Raw genomic sequence first — 24,254 nt, forward strand, 5'->3', positions numbered from 1 at the left:
ACTCCAGATTCAGTACTCTCCTATTCAATCGTCCTAAATCCCTTTACCATTGAGGCCGCATGTCTATTAACCGCCTCCTTCCATCTCAGAATGCAAGAATAAGGCAAAAGGTCACAGTCAAGCAGCAGATTCAATTATTGAAGGGTACAGGGCCATGTTGGGCTTTCTCTGTTTTTTCAGGACCCCGCATGCATGTTCTCTCTCTCTCTCTCTCTCTCTGTTTCTTTAGCCTTCTTCTGCGACAATCGATCCTTTTACGTGACTTCCCGTAATGCAAAATTGCAAAGCACATGACGCGTTAGATCTGGACCCCCTCCTGCCCCCCACTTTTGGCCCCTTCGCTTTCTTTGGGTACATTTCCCCCATGTGAGTCCTTTAGTTTTTTGGGTCGTGATTAGATGCCCATTTCAACGAAATATCGACCTCGGTCGCTGTTGCACGATCCATAATTGCGAATCTGTCGGTCCGTGCCCCCGGCTTTTTTGTAATGCATTTTTCTGAGCCGAGCTTTTTGCGGAATTGAGTGAATTTAAGGGAAGAAATGCCACCCATTAATTCATTGCTCGCCTAAAGCGACACTTGAAAGATACGAAAGGAAATGAAATTGGTCAGCTTTTTCAAGTGCGTGCGAATTCTTTCCCAGAAATGTCATGTAATTAAAGTTTGAGTTATCTATTCTTTTCGGGAAATTTGAAAGTTCGCGTTCGGATATGTTCTATCGGCGTCTGCTTTAATATGCCCCCGACCCCCGTTTAGCGGGGATCTTTTCTCGCTTTTAACTTATGTTTCAAAAATCGAAAGAGAAATTATGCGCGACTGTACATATCGATATTTAAGTATTTTGGAAGGTTTGCAGCGTTTTGTACCATATTGGAGTCAAAGTCTAATATGGTCTTTGCCAAGCTCTCTAACTCTAGGGAAAATCACCAAAAAAAATCGTAAACATATTGTATTTATATCAATTCAGTCATAAACATTTTAATTTGATCAATTTAGTCCTAAACATTTTGAAAATTTACCAATGCAATTCATCCTGTCAACTTTGGTCGGAAATCGCTAACGTGGATGTCAGACGTCCTAAGTACATGGCATGGACTAGGACGATCGACCCTGATGTTATTTTTTTTCCTTCTTCCTTTGCTGGTGATGACGACCTGGCAAGGGTCGCCCTCGCTAGACTCGTCGGGATTTGGCAAGGGGGACCTTGCCAGCTTAGGGTGAGGCTTAACCTCATTGGAATCTTGTGAAGTGAGCCTTGTTAGAGGCCAACGAGGGCGCCCTCACCGGTCGTTGAGCCTCAGGTACTGGTGACCACGTAGGAGAAAGAATGAAAAAAAAAACGAAGAAGAAAATAAAAATATAAAAAAATATATTATTAAAAATTATCCACGTTAGTGCCCGCGTTTACGTCAGCGATTTCCAATCAAAATTGGCCAGATGGACTATATTGACAAATTATCAAAAAAGGTTTAAGATAAAATCGACCAAATTAAAATATACAGAACTGAATTAAAATAAATACGATAAATTTAGAATTTTTTTGGTAATTTTTCCCGCTAACTCTCAATCAACTCTACGCAAATTAGTCATCATTTTTAAAACCCTCTTTTCGAGACTTCCAAGTTAAGCTATCTCTCGCTCCCCTCTCTTTGGCTTCACGTCATATCTCAACTCCCAATCGGAGATAATCGATAGTTCCCAACCACACATAATCCGCATCAACAAACTTATGGAAACAAATTGTTGGGGCTAGAATGGAAATTGCTTCACTACTGGGATGCAAATTAAGATGTAATTAATTTTATGTTTTGCAAAAGGAAAATAAAAGCTCATTCAGAGCAGCGATTGCCGGCATAAAAATTCTACCAAAAAAATCGTACCAACCTACCCAAAAAATAAAAATAAAATTTAAAGCGAATGAATGGTGATTAGCCAAAGACATGTCGTTCTCTAATATTCGCAATTTCGGGACTAATTTGTACACAAAGACATGTCGTTCTCTCTTGTCGGCTCGACTCCATCAAATTCAACGGCAGGCGCCCACTTTTTTCGGTCCATCTAGAATTTGCAAATGGTAAAATTGACCCAAGGAAACATTATTTTCGCCTTTGAAATTTCTAAAAGGCGAGTACGTGGATAATTAAATGTTTTACATATAAAATAATAAAAAGGAAAAGGGATCTCGCCGGTCGAAATTCATCGTTTTCATTTGGGAAAAAGGAAGAGTCAAAAACAGGCATATGTCGGTGAGGAGGATTTTCCCTGAATTCAATAATTATAGGTGACGACCGGAGACATTAATAATTTAATGGGAGACAAAGACGGTGCATGTTGTTTCATAGTTCCTCCCAATGGCTTTTCCCACGAAGCAATTATATAAAATGTTGGAAAGGAAACACAAAGTCAGCTTCGTGATTAGTGGCATGCCCACCCGCCACTTTCATCTTTGGCTGTGTAATGCGACAAATACTAAGGAGAATGGTTTCAGCGTAGAATCAAAAATCTGAAAACCAGACAATTCCAGGTTTATGGGTAGGTTTCTAGAACCTCAAACTTCATTAGATGTGATAATTCACAACAATTGTTCAATTAAAAGTACATATGAAATTTGGGTAAACCTTGGAATTTATGACAAGGTAGGTTTCAAGTTCTTAGGTATGCAGAATAGGTTCTTGCTTCCAAAAATTAGAGAACCTGTTCCGACAGATAGGGTCCAAGTTCCAAATAAGATTTGGACGAAATTTAGAACCGCTCATCCCTAATAAATACTATAGTATTTTAATGGTCACTGATCGATTAATGACGTCATATCTCCAAATACTTTGCCTACTATAAGCTTGTTAGCGACGGAAGAAGAGTTTGTATGATCAATAATTGTTATCGCCCGTTTGTTTTTATGATAAAACCCACGTTACGTGGGGTAAAGTATAATCCATTGAATCAGAGAAGATGGGATTCATAATCCATTGAATTAATGACTCTATTTAAATTGTTTTTTTTTTAAAATCGATTAGAATGCCATTATGGTGCGACCCCGTTTAATGCGCAATCCCTTTGTCGGCGGGATTCTTTGATCATTGCTTTGCTTTCACTTCATGCCCGATCTATCATCAATTCATGTCATCAGTCCTAGGAAATAAGAGCTTGCATCAACCAGCCTTAGGCAGTGATCATGAGATTTCAATATAGAAATTAAAAGGAGCTCTCAGTCCGTAACAACTAAGGACTATAGTAAGACAGGTTGGTATGGAGAACATCCATAATTAATGTCACATTATAACCACTACTCCTCGGATGCTCATCGAGCAACCAAGTCAAAAAAAAATTTACAATTTTGACTAGACCATTTCTGTCGTGCTATGGGTAATTAATAATTCAAAACATTTTACATTGAGTAGTAGGCTAGACGACTACCAACTTAATCATCAAGAGAAGATATCCATCATAAGCACGTAAAATAGAATCAAACCTTGAGTTATTTGAAAATTGGTAGTTAAGCATCACAAGTTCACAACTTCATTTAAGACACCGCGTAAAAAAATACACATTTAAAACAATGACAGGCATAAACGATGTCCCAAACTAGTAGACTATGGAAGGATGCCTCTTATGTGTCTACAAGTTCCGAGGGATGAAATGATGATAAAACTAATCGGGACAGTGTAGCAACATTGCTATTGTGGTCGGTACGGCGGAATCGAATGGAATCAGGGAACGGAAAGGAAAATGAATGGAATGATTAACCAATATGTTTGTTTGAAGAACCGTGGAAATGGAACGGAATGAGAATTCTTATGATATATATGTTGTGGGAATGAAACTGAATGACAACTTTCTAATAGAAAAAGTTTAATGTAGATTGTACTTGCATCAATAGCAAAGACAATAGAACATTTATTGAATATAATTCGAACGATTTACTATTAATCATATAATTGGCCGATTAGAATATTATTAACCTCAATGAAAATAAATAATTACCACCTACAATTGAATAGTGTGGTAATCAATGTTCTTAAGTATAAGTCACAGTTATTAACTGTTGGGATAATAGAACAAATGGTCCATGAGCTTTTGTCCAATGTGCAATGTCATCCATGAACTTTTAATTTGTGCTATGTGGTCCCCAAACAATATGAAAATGTTTAAAAGTTTAGGGATCTCATTGAAAATTGGATCAAAATTCACGGACCACATTGAACAAATTAAAAGTTCAAAGATAACATTGCACAATTGATCAAAATTTATGGACCATGTGTGTCGTTTTTTCTTAACTATTTAATATTTGACATATCACTCATTTTATCAATAGCAATAATTTATAAGTAATTATAAAGATGACTATTTAGATATAGTTTATAATGCATTATTTATAAAATTTTGTTACTATCAAAATTCATAAAGAAATACCTAATGATATCTCTAATTATAATTATCATTAATCATTATATTGATTCACTATTAATAAGTAAGTGGGTGGGAGTAGAATCCCCGGGCTGTGATCTCTCGAATGACAATTCCAAAACTAGAAGGAATTCTCGTTCCATTGGAATTGGAGATTTCAAGTCCTAAAGTACCCCCCAAAACAATCGGAATGAGAATTATGACCATTTCATTCGCTTCGACTCTATCAAACCACATATAGCACAAGAGATCTTTTAGTGCTTATAATCTTGGTCAATAACAATTTTAGTTGCATTATAACAGCGTGTTTATTCGCATTGTAAGATGCCAATGGATAAGCAGGACGAAGCTACGTTATTATCGGCACAAAACTTCATCATCACACATTGATTTCTTGGTTTCAAAAGATTAGTAGTTTCCTCGTCAATAGCGGACCTAATAAGAATTTCGAGCAAATAAATTTTCGTGCCTAACTTTTCTTTTTGTGGTCACCCTAAAAAAAATAAGTAAAGGGACGTAAGGTTAAAGAGAAAGATTTTTTTTTTCTCTCTTTACAGAAACGAATTTTCTACGGCGGTTATACAAAAGAAAACGACGCATCGCATACTTTTTTCCCCCCCCCGAAAATCGACCCTCTCCAATTCGTCGACAACAATAATTCGACAGTCTGACGTGGCGGCCGCGGATTGGCTGGGAAGAGACAAATGTCAAACGCGAACCGGTGTCGGCGGTGGAAATTGATGTGGGGTGCGGTCTCGTGGGGGGGGAGGAGGTGGGTCAGATCCTGAATTTTACAGAGAAGAAAGACGAAGAGAAACTAATACCACCACCACCACCCTCCTTCCCTTTTGCAGAAGAGAGACAGCTAAGCAAAGATGCATGCGAGGTGGAGCTTATTTATTAAAGCTTTTTAGCTATGGTCGACGAGATAGAGATAGTGAGTGATAGATAGAGAGAGAGAGAGATAGAGATCAGTTCCGTTCCCATTGCATTTCCATGCACACGTCCTTCGTCTTTCTTCTTAGCTCTCCTTCTCCTTCGTCTTCTTCTTCTTCTTCTTCTTCTTCTTCTCTCTCCCCCACCGTCTGTTGCGAGATCTTGAGAAGAATTTGCAGGCACCGAGAGGTGAAGAGGACTCTGTGGGAGGTACCCTTTCATTCTCTCTCTGCCTCTCTCTTTCTCATTTGTCCGACTTCTTCATCGTCTTGTTCTGTTCTGTTCTGTTCTGTTCTGCACTCTTTTTTTTCCGCCGTACTTCCTGCGTCGTGCCCGACGTTTGCCGTTACGTGATACCCCTTTTCTGGTCCTTCTCATCGACACTTCATCGGTTTCCGTGTCCCTCGCAATCACATTCGCCAAGTGGGTTGACTGTCAGATCTGATCCAATGAGCCAGCAGGATTGAGATTGCCCAATGAGTTAGTACGTTGTTCAACATCGTCGGAACGCATCGTCCCTGCAAGTTTTAGCAAACTGGGGAGACATTGTGGAATTCGCGAATAGCCAGAATTAGCTTCTTGGTACAGCGGGCATTGGATTGCGTCGCATTTGGTTCTCCGATTGGATTGAATTTTTGTGATTCCGTTTGTTTTTTTCTTTCCTTTATGTTCATTTGTAGTTCTCTCCGCTAATTTCTCGTGTTCCTGCTAAAGCCTTTGCTGAATTCCACGGTGTGCTTGATGGGGATGGCTTGGAATTATGTGCCTTTTTTTGGCTATCTATTGCTTTTTTTTGCCGTGATTGGTGGGCTTTCATTAGGCCATTTAGCCGCTGATGTTCAGGGAGATAATGAACTGCTTGGTCGACAAAGACCATCGGATTTGCATGTTGGCATCAAACTTTTCTTGAATTTCAAGCAATGATTGAATTGCACAGCGAATTTCCATATTCATCTCTCTTTTGCTTTTCACGATTCGTGTGGAAAGACAGCCAAAAGAAAAAGGTTGATAGGAACATAAAGGTACTGACATGGAAAGTAACATCTCTTGTTAGGTGCTCTCAGATCCTGTGAGCAGAGTCTTTTCTACTTCTTTCTTTGTACGGCGTGTTGAGGGATCGATGATGTTAACTGTAAGATCTGCAGTGAAATGCGCGTTTTCTCCGATTTCTTGATGTTCTTTTCTCTGGCTAAATGCTGCCCACTTATTACTTTTGTACATTGGATAGTGATTGTGCAGTGTCGGGAATGTCTGCCAGTAAAATTGTGGGCTTCCAATCCTGCACTGCAATTTTTAGAAGCTTAAACTAGTTCTTGTACTGTTTAATATCTAGTTTTCTGATGATAAGTTATCGAAAATGAAATTTCGATAATACTAATTAAGGCCAGCTGTATTCAGTTTTTTTTTTTTTTGTGGGTGGGGGGGGGGGGGGGGGGTCGGAAGCTGTATTCAGTTTCAAACAAGAACATTTGGATAAGAAACTGGATCTATTTGGCCAGAAGCTTGTACTTGGGATTTAAGTCCCAGCTTATATAGAAGAAAGTGCTCACCTTGTCTCATAAAGTATCCATTTAGTGTAGTTTGGGATGAAGCATTGGAATTGAGATTCTATTTGTATAAAGACCTACCTTGACATGCAAGTAATGCTGCATCTGTGCAGGTAATTTTTAGACATCTGTGGCCATGAAGTACAAGGATAAGGATGGGAAACCATGGACGCAATCGGATAAGAAGGCCAGGGTCGTTCCCTTGACGATTTTGCTCGTCGTGCTATGTGGTATTTCCTTTTATTTAGGGGGAATTTTTTGCTCTTGGAAGGACAGATTCGAGTCTGTTGAAGTCCAAGATGTTGCGAAATCAGTCTCATCTCCTAAGGAATCAACAGCTTCCCCTCTACAGATTAAATCTGTTTCGTTCCCTGAATGCAGCAGTGACTACCAAGATTATACTCCATGCACCGATCCAAGGGTATCAATTAGTCTTTGCATCATGGTGATATTTTGTCGCATTGTCTTCTCGTCAAATTGATAGCTTATGATATATATTGCAGAGGTGGAAGAAGTACGGCACTCATCGCCTTACTTTCATGGAACGCCACTGCCCTCCAATTTTTGAAAGGAAGGAGTGTTTGGTTCCACCACCAGATGGTTACAAGCCACCCATCAGATGGCCGAAGAGCAGAGATCAGTGTTGGTACAGGTACTTTGATTTTCGATTCCATGCTTTGGGAAGGAAATAATTGGTTGACATGTGAATCTATATTGTCTAATTTTTTTCTCTTTCAATATGGCTGAAGAAATGTACCATATGACTGGATCAACAAGCAAAAATCCAACCAGAACTGGTTAAGGAAACAAGGGGACAAGTTCTTTTTTCCTGGTGGCGGTACTATGTTCCCGAGGGGTGTCAGCGCGTACGTTGACTTGATGCAAGATCTGATCCCCGAAATGACAGACGGGACCATCCGAACTGCCATAGATACTGGGTGTGGGGTAAGTCTGCACTGTTTTTCTTGTTTCAATGTGGAATAAGTTGTTTATTGGTGGATCATTAGTCTCTTATTGACTATTTCGGTACAATAATCATTCAATTCTGCACCATAGGAGAAATGTTACCTAAATTGTGGTTCCTCAGAGATTGTGTCCTTGATTACACAAATGGTAGACTTCTATTCTCGTTCTGTTTAGCTTAATATTTGTGGTTGTGCTTTCTAGGTTGCAAGCTGGGGAGGCGATCTGTTAGATCGTGGTATTCTTACCGTTTCTCTTGCGCCAAGAGATAATCACGAAGCTCAAGTCCAGTTTGCGTTGGAACGTGGAATTCCAGCTATACTTGGCATCATATCTACTCAACGTCTTCCTTTCCCTTCAAACTCATTTGATATGGCTCATTGCTCGAGATGCCTTATTCCATGGACAGAATTCGGTAAACTCCATATCCAAGATTGTATTTCGGATTGTATTGCTTGAGAGTACTTCCCCTTTTGTTGAGCCTTGGCCACAGAATTAGTGGAATTGTTAGGAAGCGCAATTGCTAGCTTACATCGCTAAACTCAACTTTGGACTGCAAGCTTAAAAACTTCATATCCAGATGCCAAACATCCTTTAACTTAATGTGTTCATTGTTGCCGCATTGCTGACCATCATGAGAACTTCCAGGTGGAATTTACATCCTAGAAGTGCACCGAATACTACGTCCTGGAGGATTCTGGGTCCTGTCCGGTCCACCTGTCAACTATGAAAACAGGTGGAGAGGATGGAACACGACAGTGGAAGAGCAGAAATCAGATTATGAGAAGTTGCAGGATTTGCTGTCTTCGATGTGCTTCAAATTGTACAGCAAAAAGGACGACATTGCTGTGTGGCAGAAATCTTCCGACAACACTTGCTATGATAAGCTTGCCGATCCTGATGCATACCCACCAAAATGTGATGATAGCCTCGAGCCGGATGCGGCTTGGTACACTCCACTTCGAACTTGTGTCGTGGTCCCGAACCTGAAGCTAAAGAAGTCAGCTCTGGGATCGTTACCTAAATGGCCTGACAGGTTGGGGGTTGCACCGGAACGTGTTTCAGACGTTCATGGCGCGAGCAGTAGTAGTGATTTTAAACATGATGATAGTAAATGGAAGGTGCGGATGAAGCATTACAAGAAGTTGCTTCCGGCTATTGGCACTGACAAGATAAGAAATGTCATGGACATGAATGCTGCCTATGGAGGTTTTGCTGCTGCTCTGATTGATTATCCATTGTGGGTCATGAATGTGGTCTCATCATATTCGGCGAACACGCTTGCTGTGGTTTATGATCGAGGGCTTATTGGAGCTTACCACGACTGGTATGTTCTGAAGCTGAGACATTCTTTGCAACCCATACTTAAAAATCGCATATTAGCTGTCTAACATGAATCGGTTTTGTGTTTTATATGACAGGTGTGAGGCCTTTTCGACATACCCTCGAACCTATGATCTTCTTCACCTTGATGGTCTTTTTACTGCAGAAAGCCACAGGTCCGCCCTCCTTGGAGATTTTTTCTTGATCTCTTCTCTTTCTGAAATTAATAAATTTTGTTGTTCATCGCTTAACCAGGCTGATCAGCTATAACTACAACAATTTAATCTATCAGCATTTCAAAATGGTCTGCGAAATATGATGAACAAATGATCTGTAGGATCTTGTCATTTCACAGTCTTGAGAATCTGTCAAACATTTAACTCGACATGACATATCTCTTCCTGCCAAAGCTATGCAGAGAGCTGATGAGCACTGTTTATCTTTTATGCGCTTACACCCCATACTTTTGCAGATGTGAGATGAAGTATGTGCTTCTGGAGATGGATCGGATCCTGCGTCCAGACGGTTATGCGATCATTCGGGAATCCAGCTACTTTGTGGATGGTATTGCGACACTAGCAAAGGGAATGAGATGGAGTTGCCGCAAAGAAGACACCGAATATGGAGTCGAGAAAGAGAAACTACTAATATGCCAAAAGAAACTCTGGTATTCATCTGACTCCAATTCAAGGTGAAGGTATCATGAAGTTTGATTGGAAGCAAATTGGCAATACTTCAATTAGGAGGGCCTGAGCGTTCTCACAAGGTTGAAGTGTTGAGGATATGAATCAATGCCATACACAGTATACAGTACACAGAGATTTAGATTATTCTTCTCACCGGTGAAGAACCCTTAACAGTCAAATTTTAAAGTCCAATAAATAGTCAACAAATCAATATTGTGATTTTGTTAATCTATAGTTGGCCCTTTACTATGGGAAATATATTTAAGAGGAATTTCGGCTTGTGTTTTTTGTCTTGCTAATTTTGCTCCCTTTTTATTTTCCCATCTTTTGATTCGCCGGTGAATAAATTTCCGTCCGCAATCGGAGGATAGTATAAACATGTGTAAAGGTTGAGAAATTCAACCTTATATAGCCTGTATGTTTTCAAGTACAATCAGTCATAAAATTTTATATTCCTTCATGAATTATGTTTATGTTGTCTATTTTGTTATGCTCTTCTTTATTGTAATACATCTCCTGGCTAGTTGATCTTCTGCCCCCTTTTTTCTCCCTTTTGTTTGGATGAGGAGTGTCTCAGTTTGTATATCCTTGAGATATTGTACCCCATCTTTACATAACTTAATATTCTTCCTCTTCCTCTTTCCTCTTTACCATCCTTTGATACACTATTTTAGATACATGGGATGTGAGGATAAGTAAAATTAGAAAAGGAAGTATGATGAATATCTTTTAGTTAAGGGTTGACTAATGGGTCGACCCAATTACAATTCCGTTCAAACCTAACTCAATCCACTCACTTATTGCCTGCTAGTGCATATATAAAATAGAGGAAGCAGGTCCCAAGGTGGTAGGGTATTCGCTCTATCCTCGAACTAGGGCTGTCAAATGGGGTAGGTCAGGTCGAAAACAGTCCAACCCATATTGACCCATTTATATGCTATACAAATTTAGTGACTTGTGCCCGACCCGACCCATTTACTAAAAAACTTTCATATTTAATCTAACCTATGAATAGCCGTATTCACCTAGTTAATCCACTTAAGATGTTAAAGAACTGACTTTCAACATTGCATAGATTTTTTTCATTTTTTAATATTGATTCACAATGAATAATAAGAGAAAGTTAGTACTTGGTAGTAAATTTATAAAAATTACAGCAACAAATAACGTGGATGAATTGAAATTTTAATTAAATGGAATGTGAGATATTGAAGAAGATGATTTATGTTGACCGTGGATTGCAATGACAAGAACTAATATTAGATAACAACGCCAAATGCAATCAAGGAAAGATATACTCAAATAACTAACAAAAGAAACTTATAAGATTAATAAAAACAAAAAAAAAGTAATGAGGGGCGGTCTTAATATTTTGAGATTGACCGGTATATGCCCCTGGTCAATGCTGAGACAGTGGGATAAGAGAAGCACTCGGTCGTATCTGCCCCAAAAAAGTGAAGCACTCATCAGATGAAAGGCAAAAGGCAAACATCATGTGCGGACAGTATGGTTTGATCTCTCGCTGTGATTGTAACGAGGTTTCAAAAAAAAAAACAGAATGGCAGATGAGGATGTTTTTTGAGCCTCTGGAATGTGTGTTACATTAGGTCATGCGCTTCATGCCAATCGTCTTCTAAGTGAATGGGTACAGAAGAGACTAATCTTCGGTATTAGCTCTTCTCAATTATCGAAATATCTTTGTGTAATGCCTTTTCTTTCTCATGTACCAGCTTTAGAAATTAATGGTTAAAGGATGGGAGTATTGATTGGCTTCATCATAGTTTGTATGAGGAGACAGGTGAAAGTTTTGGAATGATGATGTTGCATGCCAGAAAACTTCCCAGCACTGTGTACATCGTTTTTGACTTTCAATGATTCATAACATAGAATTTGAGGCTTCAATAAGAAGCTCCAACTTAGTATCCATTTTAACCCAGATACCACCATCTTTAGTACTGTCATTCTCATCTTGTCTGCTAAAAACCCAAATTGGAAGTGGAAGGTATATCAAGGCCATGTCTAGTTCCTCTATTTTGGGATTTTTGTCCCCTATCTCGCATCAAAGTTGATTATAGGAGACTACTAATCTCTGTTGCTAATAACATTATGGGCAAATCGACGCGTTATACTATGCCTTTGGGTTGTGGCAAACGAAAATTAGCGACGGAAACATCACATTCCTTGATGGATTAAAGAAATATGCATTGAAATACAAGGATGGCGAATCTGAGAATGGCTGCAGCGATAGACTTTCAATTAGTTAATACAATATAAGTACATGTCCAAGTCTCTATAGTTAATATCGACGGTTTTATCAGAAAAATTGGGGAAATTTGTTTAAAAGCCACTTGAAATTCAAGGGTTGAGATGAATAGGAAGAATTCCCGGTCACTGCTATAATATTTCGCCTTTTAGATGGTGGGTTAAAGTTATGGTTTAAATTATTCAAATACTTTCAACGATTTTCCATAACTAGCCCTTGATACGTCCATGACGTTAAAATGGGGTTGCCATAGATGCCATTAATTGAATAAGTGCAATTAATCTCAATGGGATGCGACTATAATTGGGCACACTCGTAAATATAGGAATCACTGATTAATAGTCGGCCACATTGTGGATAAAAATGTGATAAAAGCAATTAAGTTTTTGTTAAAAATAATATAGGGACTTAGTTTCGTGACAGCCATGTACTAAAATTAATTGTTCCCAAAAAGCAATAAGCATAATTCACTTTAGAAGCTTGTACATGTAGAAGCCACGTGTTAATAGCCAGTGAAAATCGAATCACCTGGAATCAATCAAAAACCCTAACCACATCCCCAGAGATCACCCCTTATCGTCGCATCGGTACATAATGGAATTAAGTTAACATAGATATGAACAGCTTATCACCCCCTCGTTGTTAGAAACACAATGGAAACTCGACAATAAACACTGGTGGTTAAGATACCCGGCCAGGCGAGAGAACATGCCAACATAAAGCAAGCGCAGTCAATTCATATATTATATAACCGAAGAAGCATTTGGTCAAATCATCAAACTCACAGAGCACAACCAGCGAAACATCTTTACTTTATTTGGATACCATCCACTGTTGAACACCCTAAAAAGAGCTAACCATCTTATCCTGTGACCTTCCGCGAAAAGGCACGCCCAGGTGGAATCTCGTTTGGCTTCCTGCGAAACATATCGCCAGGCTCACCACGCCATCCTCCGGCCTTCATAGGGTGCGGCACACGCGGTATGGCACCATCCTTTCGGGAACTGAGAGACATGTTTGCCATCTTTTGTGCTGCACCCACAACTGCACTTGCTGTTCCACCCTTGTTTATAGAGGCTGACATTTCAAGCGGCATCCAAAGTCAAGACTCAAAAAAAAAAACACCCGTTTATGGCAAGGCAACCTCACATCCATGTCATCATAGACAGCATGTCAAAGAAAACATCAGCATTTATTAGTTTATCGGTGATTATTGGACATACAACACCGTGCATTCTCAATAGCATGTCCGCCTATATTGATAAAACTCATGCTCACTCCTTACTGGACTAGCAAATGAAAAATACCAAGCAAAAGAAATCAAGTTTGCCTCTGAAAAATGCATGATAAGCGAAAGAACCAAAGAAGGAAAGGGCACCAAGAAAAATACTTACAAGGGCTGTTCTTCCCTGGTGGTCGATATTTTTGCTGTTTGATGAAGGTACTTGATGACTTGTTGTGATTTGCATCCTTCTAAACAAAAAAAAATAAAAGATGCTCAGATTTAAGTACAAATGAATCTGACTGACCAATATTCTTGGGACAATGTCTTTTTTAATATCGTAATTATCTACGTGTATCTTATGTTACAAAAGGGGGGAGAGAGAGAGAGAGAGAGAGAGAACATGGTTCAAAATTAACTTAAATATAACGAATGAACAAGAGCTACTTCTTCTTTACATTTTTCAGTGATCAGGCCTAGCTAAATGAAGCAAGTCTTAGTGGTCTCTTTAAGGTTGTCTGTACACACGTAGACTAAAAAAGGCCGTGCAGAACCCATGAATAAACCCCACAGGTAAAACTTAATAAGAGAGAGCCAAAGCATTTATCATCTCATAAGACTGCCTTTCCACTTCAGGAACTCTCAACCAGGGACACCGCCTTTAGCTTGATTGATTCTACATAAAAATTAAAACACAGGTAACAGACTCGCACCTCACTGCCCATGTTTAACTTCCTTTCAACACCTGCAATAACAAAGGCAATGAAATCAGATAATATATACTGTATCAGATCTAAACTAAAACAGAAGTGCATATTCATCTACATGAAAGATTGTTTATTCAAAACCGTTACGAGCAAAAATTCAGAGAACAAGCCTCCTAGAAATCAACTTTTTGTCCCTCTTTTATGGTAAGATAATAAACAACTACACGGATGGAAAGGAAAAAATAGATGAAACTGCCAGCATGTAAAAGGAGTTTTACATGACTTGAACAAGAGTCTTACATCAACACGGCTGATAATTGAAGCACAAGGATATTACCAAGTCCTACCATTCGAACAATTCACTGACAATGCCAAGCATCAAGCTATGCACGAACAGCTATGAGATTTAACTTTACATACCAAATGCACTAGAACCCCCTTGAGGCACTACTACCTAGTGGAACAAATATACGGAAGGCCAATTGCAGCTTTAAATTTGTTTCAAGTTCATGTTGTGTCAATAAATCCCATTGTTCAGTACCTACCTCACAGAACTCCATTTCGACTACAAAAATAGGAAAAGTTTCCCTCTAACATTTGAATGTCATTGAGAGATCTTGTATGAGTTCTAGTTTTTACCCTAATCTCCTGCATAAAAACTTATCATAGGGCCGTGAAACTAGAAAACCACAAAGATGGGCAAAGAAACAATAACAATCTTAGGTGGCAAAAATGCAATTTCTTTAAGCTTCATATATTTGAAAATCATAGCATTAACACACTGTTCTCTTCTGAGCCTGAATCAACACATAATATCATATGCAGGTGAACTGCAGTTGCTATACTCTATCTCATCATAACATTCCAGTCAAGAGGGCTAAATATAACTGACAAGTTATGCGACCTCTGATCACAGGCTGTTGTTTTGGTGATGAAAGGTTGCCAGAGAGCTTTGAATTGGCTACAACAGCTGTTCTTCTAGTATTTTGCTGCTGCAAAGGTGCTCTAGCTCCAACTGTGCCCATACAAGTAAATAACTCATGTACGGTGACAAAAGAGATATCCAAAGAGAACTTTCCTATCATGTCCAGTAAAATGATATTTTAGACAAAATAAAGAAAACCTGAAGGAGGTGTCCTCGGAACAGCTGCTCTCACACGAAGAGATGGTGGAACATAAAAGCAACTCTGGTACAAATACAAGTACACATAACAAAGAAGCCATAAGTTCAAAGATTGAAATTAATGCACATTATCTGATTTTTTTGAAGGAAAAAAAGGAAAAAAACAACTGTCACCTGAAAGAAAGGATGCTGCAATGCTTCAGCTGCTGTTGGCCTCTTGCAGGGATCCCATGAACAAAGTGACTGTCAATGAAACAAAAGCATGTTAAAGCGAATAGCAAACTAGATCAGTGACCAGTAAGGCTGCAAACTGTATTCTCTTCATAAAATACACACCGAAGGATAAACCAGCCAACTTCAGCTATTTAAAGCCATAATGCATTTCCGTAGTTTACAATTTGCTTACCTTTATAAGACTAATAGCATGTTCACTTGCAGGTGGTATCACCATAGAAAGATCAACACCAGAAAACTGCATCACAAAACTAATCCACCTCATAAATGCACACAAGAGAATATGATTATAAAAGGAAGCAGTAATCTAAAAACTTATTACCTGGGGGAACTGATAATTAATGGCCTTTGCAAGATGAAGACCTTCTGTCCAAGAGTCTCGGGTAGGACTACCTAATACACTGCATATTTTGTATATCTCATCTGCTTCACTGAAAGCATCACAGGTGAAGTGTCAATTACTTCTGCACTCGATACCAACTAGCGAGCAGAATCTAAAAGAGAGCAGTTGAGAAAGCTACAAAGCATACTAGTATGAACTATGTATAAATGGGCTCCATATACATCGTAATGAAGGAAGCAGAAAATTTTCAGACCAGAATAAATCCAATTGCATAGAGTTTTAAGAAGAAAGACCTACACAAGGACACATACCTGCTGCCTGGAAAAAGTGGACGCAGGTTGAACATTTCAGCCATGATGGCACCCATCGCCCACATATCTACACAAGCAAAGCAAAAAGAAAAGTTCGCCAATAATTATTACTCATAAGAACGTGTCTTTAAATAATCTAAGTAGACAGTTCATCGCCATTACACACTCACCAACTTTAGGACCATATGCAAATGACTGAAGCAAGACTTCGGGAGCTCGATACCTGTTTTTCATTTTATTAATTTTCGGGTAAAGACAACACAGCAGATTACAAAAAGAATGCTGATAATTGCTGAAATAATTTGAATTATAATAAGAGAGTTCATATCACTCACCAGCGTGTTGAGACATATTCAGTGTATGGTGGCCGTGAATTTACTTCACGAGCAAGGCCAAAATCAGCTATTTTAATTGTTTCTTTCGTAACTAACAAGTTTTCTGCAAGAGAGAGAGAGAGAGAGAGAGAGAGAGAGAGACTTAAAAGCTTAGGGATACCGAAAGATAAGATAGCAGGAAAAAACTATGTTATGGACCAGACATCTGCAACTCCATAAAATAAACCCCATTGCAGGTCATAATGATAGATGCACTAGACTTGTACATGTGCTGGAGATACAACAGAACATACAAAGGTAATTTAGCAAGCATCTCTTGCAGAAGGGGTTGGGAGGGAATGGGAGGGGCTATATTTTAGATGTAAGCCCAAATCTCAAGAAACTGTATCATAGACTTGGTAGACAAAGTAGGAAACCAACTTTTAGTGTCATGCTACTAACAGCTATAAAAAATAATCTACAAAATAGGAAAAGAACTATAAACGAAAGAAAAGCAATAAGGCAAAGAACTATATATGAAAGAAAAGCAGATGATTCCAAACTAGATTGAAAAGGTAACTCCCTAGGTACTAGCAAGTAGTTGCTCATGGTTCAGCAACTAGTTCTAAAGCTGATGTAGAACGTTTAGGGATGGTTAAGGGTTGAGGGAGATTTTCAATACATTGCATAGTTTCTGGGAAAGGCTGGTGTACTGCTTTATGTTAAACTATATAGACATAAGAAAATTTCTTCCGACATAAAAGTCCAGCTTGCCAAGATTATGCTGGTCTATACTTGTTTAGTTTTCCTCAGCGTGATTTAGTGTCTCCGCCCCAAATCCTTGTGAGTTACATATGAATTATTGCCACCCAACAAAGCCACATTAAAGAGTTTTTCCCTTAAAAGGAAAAAAGAACAACTTGCCTAGCTACTGAGCGATAGCACAGAATCATCAAGCTAACAATTCGACAGAAGATCTAGAGAGCATCTCCTGAAGTCAGAACACAGGGCATGTATTGAATATATGCTGATGAGAAGGCAACTACATCTATCTACAATACTAAAATACCAGGGATTCAGGACGATTCGACTCAAAGAAAGGTATGAATAGAATGACAACTACAAAGAGAGGTTCAGGGAATCAGTAATTAAATATCTAAAACTAGAATAATTTAATTTCTCAAACTAGAATTAGCCACCTTCCCTCGTTTGGCCATAAACCATGGGCTTTCTCTAATCATCATAAAGCTGATACTGAATCAAACATTAAATTTATGTTCTTAACTCAAGATTTGAAAAAATTACCTGGTTTAAGGTCACGGTGAAAGTACCCGCGCCGATGCATGTATGCAAGACCTTGAAATACTTGAAAGCACCAATTTCGGATTTCTGTTTCAGAAAAAAATATTTCTCTGTCTTTCATGAGCTGGTATAAGTTGAACTCCTGAAGCAGGAAGAATTAGTCAGCAATTATCTCGCAATTATGCCTAAAGTAGGACAAGCACTCACTCAATGAGAAGAAACACAAAAATGTACCATGTACTCAAACACGAAATATAAGATATCATTTTCCCGGATGACTTCCTTAAGCTTCACGATGTTTGGATGGTTCAACTTCCTCAATGACTGCCATAAAAAAGATATTCCAATTAATAACGGCATAGAAGTGTTGGATGAGTGGGTCAAAAGACAAGTACTATGCTGTAACACCTTCACTTCTCTCAAGTTTATGCACTCCTCCCATGAATAATATTTCTTCTTCATTTTCTTCACTGCAACCTGCATAAAGGAAATGGCGTGCTATACTGATTAGATAGCAGATCTCCAAACTACGTCTGCTATCAAAAAATACATTATAAACACACTTACAACTTCACCAGACAGCTTATTTATAGCTCGCCAAACACTTCCAAATGTTCCATCACCAACTTCTTTTATTAATTTGTACCTACAGCAACCGAAAACACATCATAAACAATCCACACATACAAGCATGTCAAAAATGAAGTGCGTGAAGAATGAAATTACCTCTCCATTCTTCCAGATGCGAAGCAACCGAAATAGATTAAGGCTCTTTCTTTATTCCAGAACGCAAAAATTAAACGAACTTCCCAGGAAGTATAACAATTACAAGCAGATGACACTTGATTAACTCTATATACTACAGATAAACACTGTTGCTCATCTAGCTGAATCCACCATTCGTACTGGAAGGCACAAGCCACAATTGTGCCACCTGAAGTACTCTGTCAGACAGATTTCCCAGCTTTATTAATTATTGAGCTGAAATGCTTGATACCCGTGACAATGCAATGGCAGAAAAGGACAGACACCTTCGAACATGCTGAACCGATGACACCCAACTAAAAGGATTGCCTCTCAATTGAGGGATACTGCATCTGGAAGTAGTATCCAAGAGCTCAACCACAGCGAGAGCTATCTCATCCACACAACCCCTTTGCAGATGTTCAATGACAAGTATCTGGTCAAACAAACCATCCTGCACTCTATAGGACTATCTTCTGTTCCAATACACCAACTTCCAGAAACGTTGCTCCCAAGAAGATATAGATTTTAGGTGCTGGATTCAGCCCTGTAAAGAAGAAATGGTGTTGCAAATGCAAAATGAGCACAGAATTCTACGAGGATATAGAATTAATATTTAGTATACAGAAGTGTCATGTCGTTCACCTATCATGACTTCTCTCAGAAATTTTCACATGAAGCTGAAATGGAAATGCACTGTCCAAATCAAAGTTGGTTAGAGAATATTTTCAGTCAGCACAATGGAAAAGAAGGAAGCGCCCCTTACCTGGTACAATGCACTGATGATCCGCCTCCTACGCTATAAAAACCTCGCATTATTCCTCTTCTACTATTCATCCAAAAAGCTGACAACTATGTGCAATTCACAAAGGATACCAGAAGAAAATCTCCAAGTACAAAAAACCGCCAATCAAGCATTTCCTGGAAAGAGAGAATCCAACACTTTGGGCGATTCAACCAAAACCGCAGCTGCTCCATATCTTATGAAATGAACACTGTTTTCAAATCCTATTGAGTGTAAACTGACACAAAGATTACAATGTTAGACCTTGAACCAAAGAAGTAGGACACATATTGTTAAATCAAGCTAGGTTGCATGATCTGTGGCAATAAGACAATATGCAAACAAGTACTAACATATACATTTTGAGAAGGTGATTCTCATCAAAGACTAGCTTAAACAAACTGATGCTACTGCCATTTTTTAAGTATGTGCCCAAATATTGACCCAAAAATGACGAAACAAGATCATCATTTCTTAAGCATATTAACAAGTTTCTTTTTATGGGGTCACAATATGTTAAATAAGGACAAAAAGAGAAACAGAGATCATAAACAACACTAGAAATTGGCATCCTATCAATTGCCAGGTCCCATGATTTCTTAAACAAGTCGCCATCCGATTCTGAAGCAAAAGTTTGTGTAATGTGTTTGCACCGGTGGGTATGCATGTGCAAACGTGCACACGTACATGCATTATTTTGTGATTCGAGAAAGTCAAGTGCTTTTACTTAAAATGGAAGCAGCAATAAAAGGTTGCAGCATCCCTGACGGCAAACAGAGAAAAACTCGCTTGCCACTTTTGCTACTTTTATGAGTCAAGATATTCCGAGCTGATCTACAACAATGACCCACTATTCTAAGCACAAAAAAGATGAAAATATACATAAAAGAGATAACTTCGGTTAAGCACCACGCGGAAACATGTTGTGTTAATATCAACAAAAAGATGTACACAAATGCGATCCAATTCCAAATGCTACGAATCAATACCAAATATCACAGCTTAAAGAAACTATTCGGAATCATCACTAGAAAACCTCTGCTAGTTTTCTTTGATCGTTAAAGAAAATGGTATTATCAGCACATACAAAACCATTAGGAACTAACGATATGTTCGGAGACAATTTTGAGGTGGAACGGAAAATGGGGGATTGAATTTGAGGATAATGAAATTGAAGGTAGAGATCGCTACTTTCTCTTTTGTTGCTTGGGAGAGATAAAATTTGGAAATGAAGAAAATGCGAGAGGAGTGCTCAACTTGTATAGAAAACCAAAGAAAATGGACGAAAGAAACTTTTCTTAGATGAAATAAGAATTAAGGACAACTATTTACAGCAACGAGAGTGTAGGGTCAAGTTGTAGGGTCAATTTGGTATTCTCAAAAAAGAGATTCGTAACTTGTTAGTACACAATCTTGTGTTGGATTGGGCTCAACTGAAACTCCAGCTGAAGCTCGAGCTGTCAAGGTGCAATGGAACAAAATATTAAGTTGTTCCGATCACACGCTCGCAAATCAGTCAATCGCGATTGCATGAAACTAAAACTTGAACTGTTTCGATACCCAAGCAACGCAAAGTCGCTCGGGCATTCGGCGAGTCAAGCTCGACTTTGAACTGATTTACCCTTAATAATCACTTAAAAGGGAGGAAAAGAATAAAAAAAAATGGAGTGACATGCAAACAGATGCAAACCAAAAGCAAACGCAGGTGATTCGAATTATGCATTTACAAAGCCCACAAAGCACGGCGACGGCACCAAACTAAAGAAATCGGGCAGAGCATTAACCATTGGCCCACATCCAAAACCCAAAGGATGTGAACCGATTCACTTCACATCAAAACCTTCAGGATTAGAAAATTTCCCAGGGGCATTACAGGCAAAGCCATCGATCTTAACCGCCAAATTCCTCTTAAGCAATTAGCAAGCCACCAAATCAGACCTCCACCCAATAGCTCGACCGGAGCGAAAATCCCGTCGCATCAATCGCCAACAAACGGAACCCTAGACCGCAGCAGGCCTTCCCCCAAACACCAATCCCGCACGAACGAAAACAAATATCCTCGGATCCGATCCGAGATCTCGCCGGATCTAACAAGGAAAGGCGCTCAATCGCCGGAAGCAGACCTCAAAAGGCACGGAGATCCGGCGATCCATCCTCCAGCCACACACACACATTTCCACATCGACGCGTGAACGCGACAAACTCCACGAGCTGCGATCGCCCGTATAGACAGACAGAGATAGAGATAGAGATAGAGAGAGATGGAGAGGGAGACCTGAGAGCCAAACGGCATGAATGACCGTCGCCGAGGACGGGAAAAGAGACGAGAGATGCTTCCTTCCCCGTCGCTCGAGCAATGTTTCGAGAGGGCAATCCGGTCGCCGTCCGATCTGGCCTGCGTGCGAGAAGCGAACACGAGAGGGGGTCGCTTCGCTGGTGCGCGTGCGTTTATATAGCCTTTATTACCCCATTTTGATTTCTCCCCTTTTTTTTTTGTTTTTTTTTTTTCGGGGTACTGGTGGCGGGACCGGTGGAGGGACGGAACGGAACCCCATATGATGCCTTCATTATTTTCCTGGGGGCATTTATTCTCCCCCCTCACAACAAATGAAAAGCAGTAAACGTGGGAGTTGGGATTTTGATGCCCCGTGCCGGTGCCTAAAGTAAAAGGCAAGATATCATCCGTCCATCGATTCCGTTGGCCCGATACCGTCGGACCGAAAGAAAGGAATGATTAGATTAGATTAGATTAGATTAGATTAGATTGTTGCGTGGATTATTACTCTAACGTACGCTTAAAGGATTCCGTTAACAAGTATCCTCAAAATGACCGTTCACGGTAAGACTGCAATCGTATGTATAATCAATACCTTGAAAATAGAAATATATCGATGGCGTTCAATAAATGCTTCAGGAACCATATGGAAACAAGAACCGTTTTTCTTTCAATTCCACCGTTCGCAACCGGTGCCGGTGGCGATGGAGCTTCAGGGAAAATCGCTTTTTGTAGTTGAGTTTTGATAGGTGAATTCTGTATTTTCTTAAAGAGAGAAGCAAAGTGGCTTGATTGCGATATGTAAGCGAAGCGGCGCTCGATTTCTCTTTATGAATCTATTTGTTTCGTGGGAAATAAATGATTTAGAAAGTATATTACAAAAAATGATCGCTTGTATGCTATAAATAATTAGTTAATCAAACATGTTTTCATTATCGACGGTAATTTATATTTAAACAATTTCGTGTACTGTTAAAATATTTCTCATTTATTCATATTTGTATGCAATTAAGGCTACAAATTATTTATTTTTCGCGAAATAAATGAAATCTAAATTCCGCCATTTTAGTTCTCAAATGACACGCCATTTGAATTACAAGGTTTGAAAAGACTAGACTTGGAAATTCGGAGCGCAAAACCATTTTAAAAGGGCAAATACGGAAAATTAGAGGGTGAAATGTGTAGCTTTTTTTGTAAGTCATTTTTATAAATCGTTGGATCTTAAAAATTAGATAACATAAAAAGGGTAGATTTAAAGGCAAAGAGAGAGGGAGAGACTCGTGAATCTTGGGATTCGCAAAAAGAACAATAAAAATAGCCGAGAAAAATCAATGCCTCCTTCAATTCGCACGATATATACTCGAAAAAATCCATAGAAAATATTTATTTACGATATGGCCTCAATGGGGGCAGCCTCTTCTAGGCTCGAATTGAATATGTCTATTTGATAACATTATCGGTTACAATTCAACACATGCCACGTAATAAATCAAATTTATAGACTTGTATTAACCTCAAATGGGGTAAAATGAAATCGAGTGGGGCGGTGATTTATTAACCTGGCAATGTATGGTTTACACTTTGATGATGGTGATAACGGGCGGTCGTGAGCCGATGGTGGGGCCGAGGGTGGGTCCATCCATCACGTGGCCACTTGGCAGCTAGTATGGAGGCCCATGACCTAATTTGTAATGCCTGCTTGCGTACCAAATCCGGGCCACCCGTCCTCTTTCACCGATTCTTCGTACGCTTCGATGATGGTTGCGCCCCCCCACCCCACCACCCACAAATCATTGACCGCAATAATACAGACCATCTAGAGTTACTTTTGAATCAAATGCTATGATGTGTTGTGCTTGTACGTCGCCTATTAAAATCGGGGCAAAAACCACCAAAAACCCTAATTGATATCCAATACGATACTATCATAAACTTTTTCTTATGACATAAAAACTCAAATTTGTGATTGTATGACACATTTAGCTTCGGTCAAAGTTATGTTTTAAAACAACTCGTGATTCTACTAGTGGTCAAAGTTCTATTAAAAATCTGCTCCTGTGAATGTCATAAAGCAAACGGTGCTAACATAACTTTAGTGAAATAAAACGACGCTGTTGTAGCTGAAAAATCATCTAACATTACCTTGACGGAGGAGAGTAAATGTGTACCATAGATACAAGTTTAGGGTCAATATGTCATAATGAGTATAATTTGTGATTTTATAGCTTTTTCGATTAAAACTACGACTCTATTTGTTTCGCGAATAATGTATGATTTTGAGCACATTTTCCTTAAGATGATCGCTGGTATCATTGAAATAATTAGTTAATGAATAATGTCTTCATTATCGATAACAATTTATGTCTAAACATTTTCATGGACAATGAAAATTTGTCCATCCGTTCATTTTTTTTAAACAATACAAGCGATTATTTTTTAGAAAGTGTTTTTTAAATCATTTACTTTTCGTAAAACAAACGCACCCTACATTATTGGTCTAAAATGGTTTGTGTCCATGTCGCAGCCAATTGTTTACAGAACCTGTTTACTCTCTACAAAAGCTCCTTTTCTTTTTTTCGGTATTTATTCTATACTATGTGTATTTTGGTGTTGAGAAATTCACTTATTAAGTTCAAATTGGATAGACTGTGATGATATATGATATGTATGATGTTGCAGTTCGAACTCGAATTCGGGACAAAATATACGAATAATAAAATAAACATATATAGATAGGGACGCATATAAATGAGATTTTTATTTTCGGAAGGCT

At 38.9% G+C, this 24,254-nt stretch overlaps 2 protein-coding genes across 10 annotated transcripts; one reads left to right on the plus strand and one right to left on the minus strand.

Annotated features, from left to right (window-relative positions):
* The first annotated feature begins 5,324 nt into the window (after positions 1 to 5,324).
* On the plus strand, positions 5,325 to 10,319 carry LOC115675516 (probable methyltransferase PMT21). Of its 4 annotated transcripts, none has more exons than XM_030598222.2 (8): positions 5,325 to 5,550; positions 7,001 to 7,308; positions 7,391 to 7,539; positions 7,637 to 7,832; positions 8,055 to 8,265; positions 8,499 to 9,177; positions 9,272 to 9,349; positions 9,646 to 10,319. In XM_030598222.2, exons 2-8 carry the CDS (start codon positions 7,024 to 7,026, stop codon positions 9,866 to 9,868), a joined length of 1,821 nt encoding a protein of 606 aa, XP_030454082.2. In that variant the 5' UTR covers positions 5,325 to 5,550; positions 7,001 to 7,023; the 3' UTR covers positions 9,869 to 10,319. The 4 variants fall into 4 exon arrangements, with proteins under 4 accessions (XP_030454082.2, XP_056174379.1, XP_056174381.1 ...); XM_056318404.1 differs by lacking the exon at positions 5,325 to 5,550 and adding an exon at positions 5,590 to 5,922; XM_056318406.1 differs by lacking the exon at positions 5,325 to 5,550 and adding an exon at positions 6,021 to 6,362.
* Positions 10,320 to 12,839: 2,520 nt separating this feature from the next.
* Positions 12,840 to 21,629, minus strand: LOC115675517 (cyclin-dependent kinase F-4). Of its 6 annotated transcripts, none has more exons than XM_030598226.2 (19): positions 21,482 to 21,629; positions 19,189 to 19,444; positions 19,068 to 19,118; positions 18,405 to 18,969; positions 18,246 to 18,324; positions 18,087 to 18,155; positions 17,913 to 18,002; positions 17,682 to 17,820; positions 16,398 to 16,500; positions 16,233 to 16,285; positions 16,063 to 16,129; positions 15,731 to 15,839; positions 15,581 to 15,646; positions 15,349 to 15,417; positions 15,175 to 15,238; positions 14,956 to 15,066; positions 14,058 to 14,089; positions 13,517 to 13,595; positions 12,840 to 13,199 (listed from the first exon to the last, which is right to left on the minus strand). In XM_030598226.2, the coding sequence occupies exons 4-19, from the start codon at positions 18,410 to 18,412 to the stop codon at positions 12,985 to 12,987; spliced, it is 1,353 nt and encodes a 450-aa protein (XP_030454086.2). In that variant the 5' UTR covers positions 18,413 to 18,969; positions 19,068 to 19,118; positions 19,189 to 19,444; positions 21,482 to 21,629; the 3' UTR covers positions 12,840 to 12,984. The 6 variants fall into 6 exon arrangements, with proteins under 6 accessions (XP_030454086.2, XP_056174278.1, XP_056174277.1 ...); XM_056318303.1 differs by having other exon boundaries at positions 14,944 to 15,066; XM_056318302.1 differs by having other exon boundaries at positions 13,517 to 13,592; positions 17,913 to 18,155.
* Between the last annotated feature and the right edge of the window lie 2,625 nt (positions 21,630 to 24,254).

This window comes from Syzygium oleosum, unplaced genomic scaffold, assembly GCF_021117445.2.
Source record: "Syzygium oleosum isolate NSW1041296 unplaced genomic scaffold, Sole_v2.1 Sole_v2.15, whole genome shotgun sequence".
Taxonomy (NCBI): domain Eukaryota; kingdom Viridiplantae; phylum Streptophyta; class Magnoliopsida; order Myrtales; family Myrtaceae; genus Syzygium; species Syzygium oleosum.

Excerpts from the sequence above, each read along its gene's own strand:
- LOC115675517 (XM_056318300.1), bottom strand. Across the intron at positions 16,130-16,232 it reads TGCATATGGTCCTAAAGTTG|ATATGTGGGCGATGGGTGCC; the intron begins GTGAGTGTGTAA and ends TTGCTTGTGTAG. Across the intron at positions 15,239-15,348 it reads TGCAGCATCCTTTCTTTCAG|AGTTGCTTTTATGTTCCACC; the intron begins GTGACAGTTGTT and ends TATTTGTACCAG.
- LOC115675516 (XM_030598222.2), top strand. The coding sequence starts at position 7,024 with ATGAAGTACAAGGATAAGGATGGGAAACCATGGACGCAATCGGATAAG. Across the intron at positions 7,540-7,636 it reads AGAGATCAGTGTTGGTACAG|AAATGTACCATATGACTGGA; the intron begins GTACTTTGATTT and ends ATATGGCTGAAG. Across the intron at positions 7,833-8,054 it reads CCATAGATACTGGGTGTGGG|GTTGCAAGCTGGGGAGGCGA; the intron begins GTAAGTCTGCAC and ends TGTGCTTTCTAG.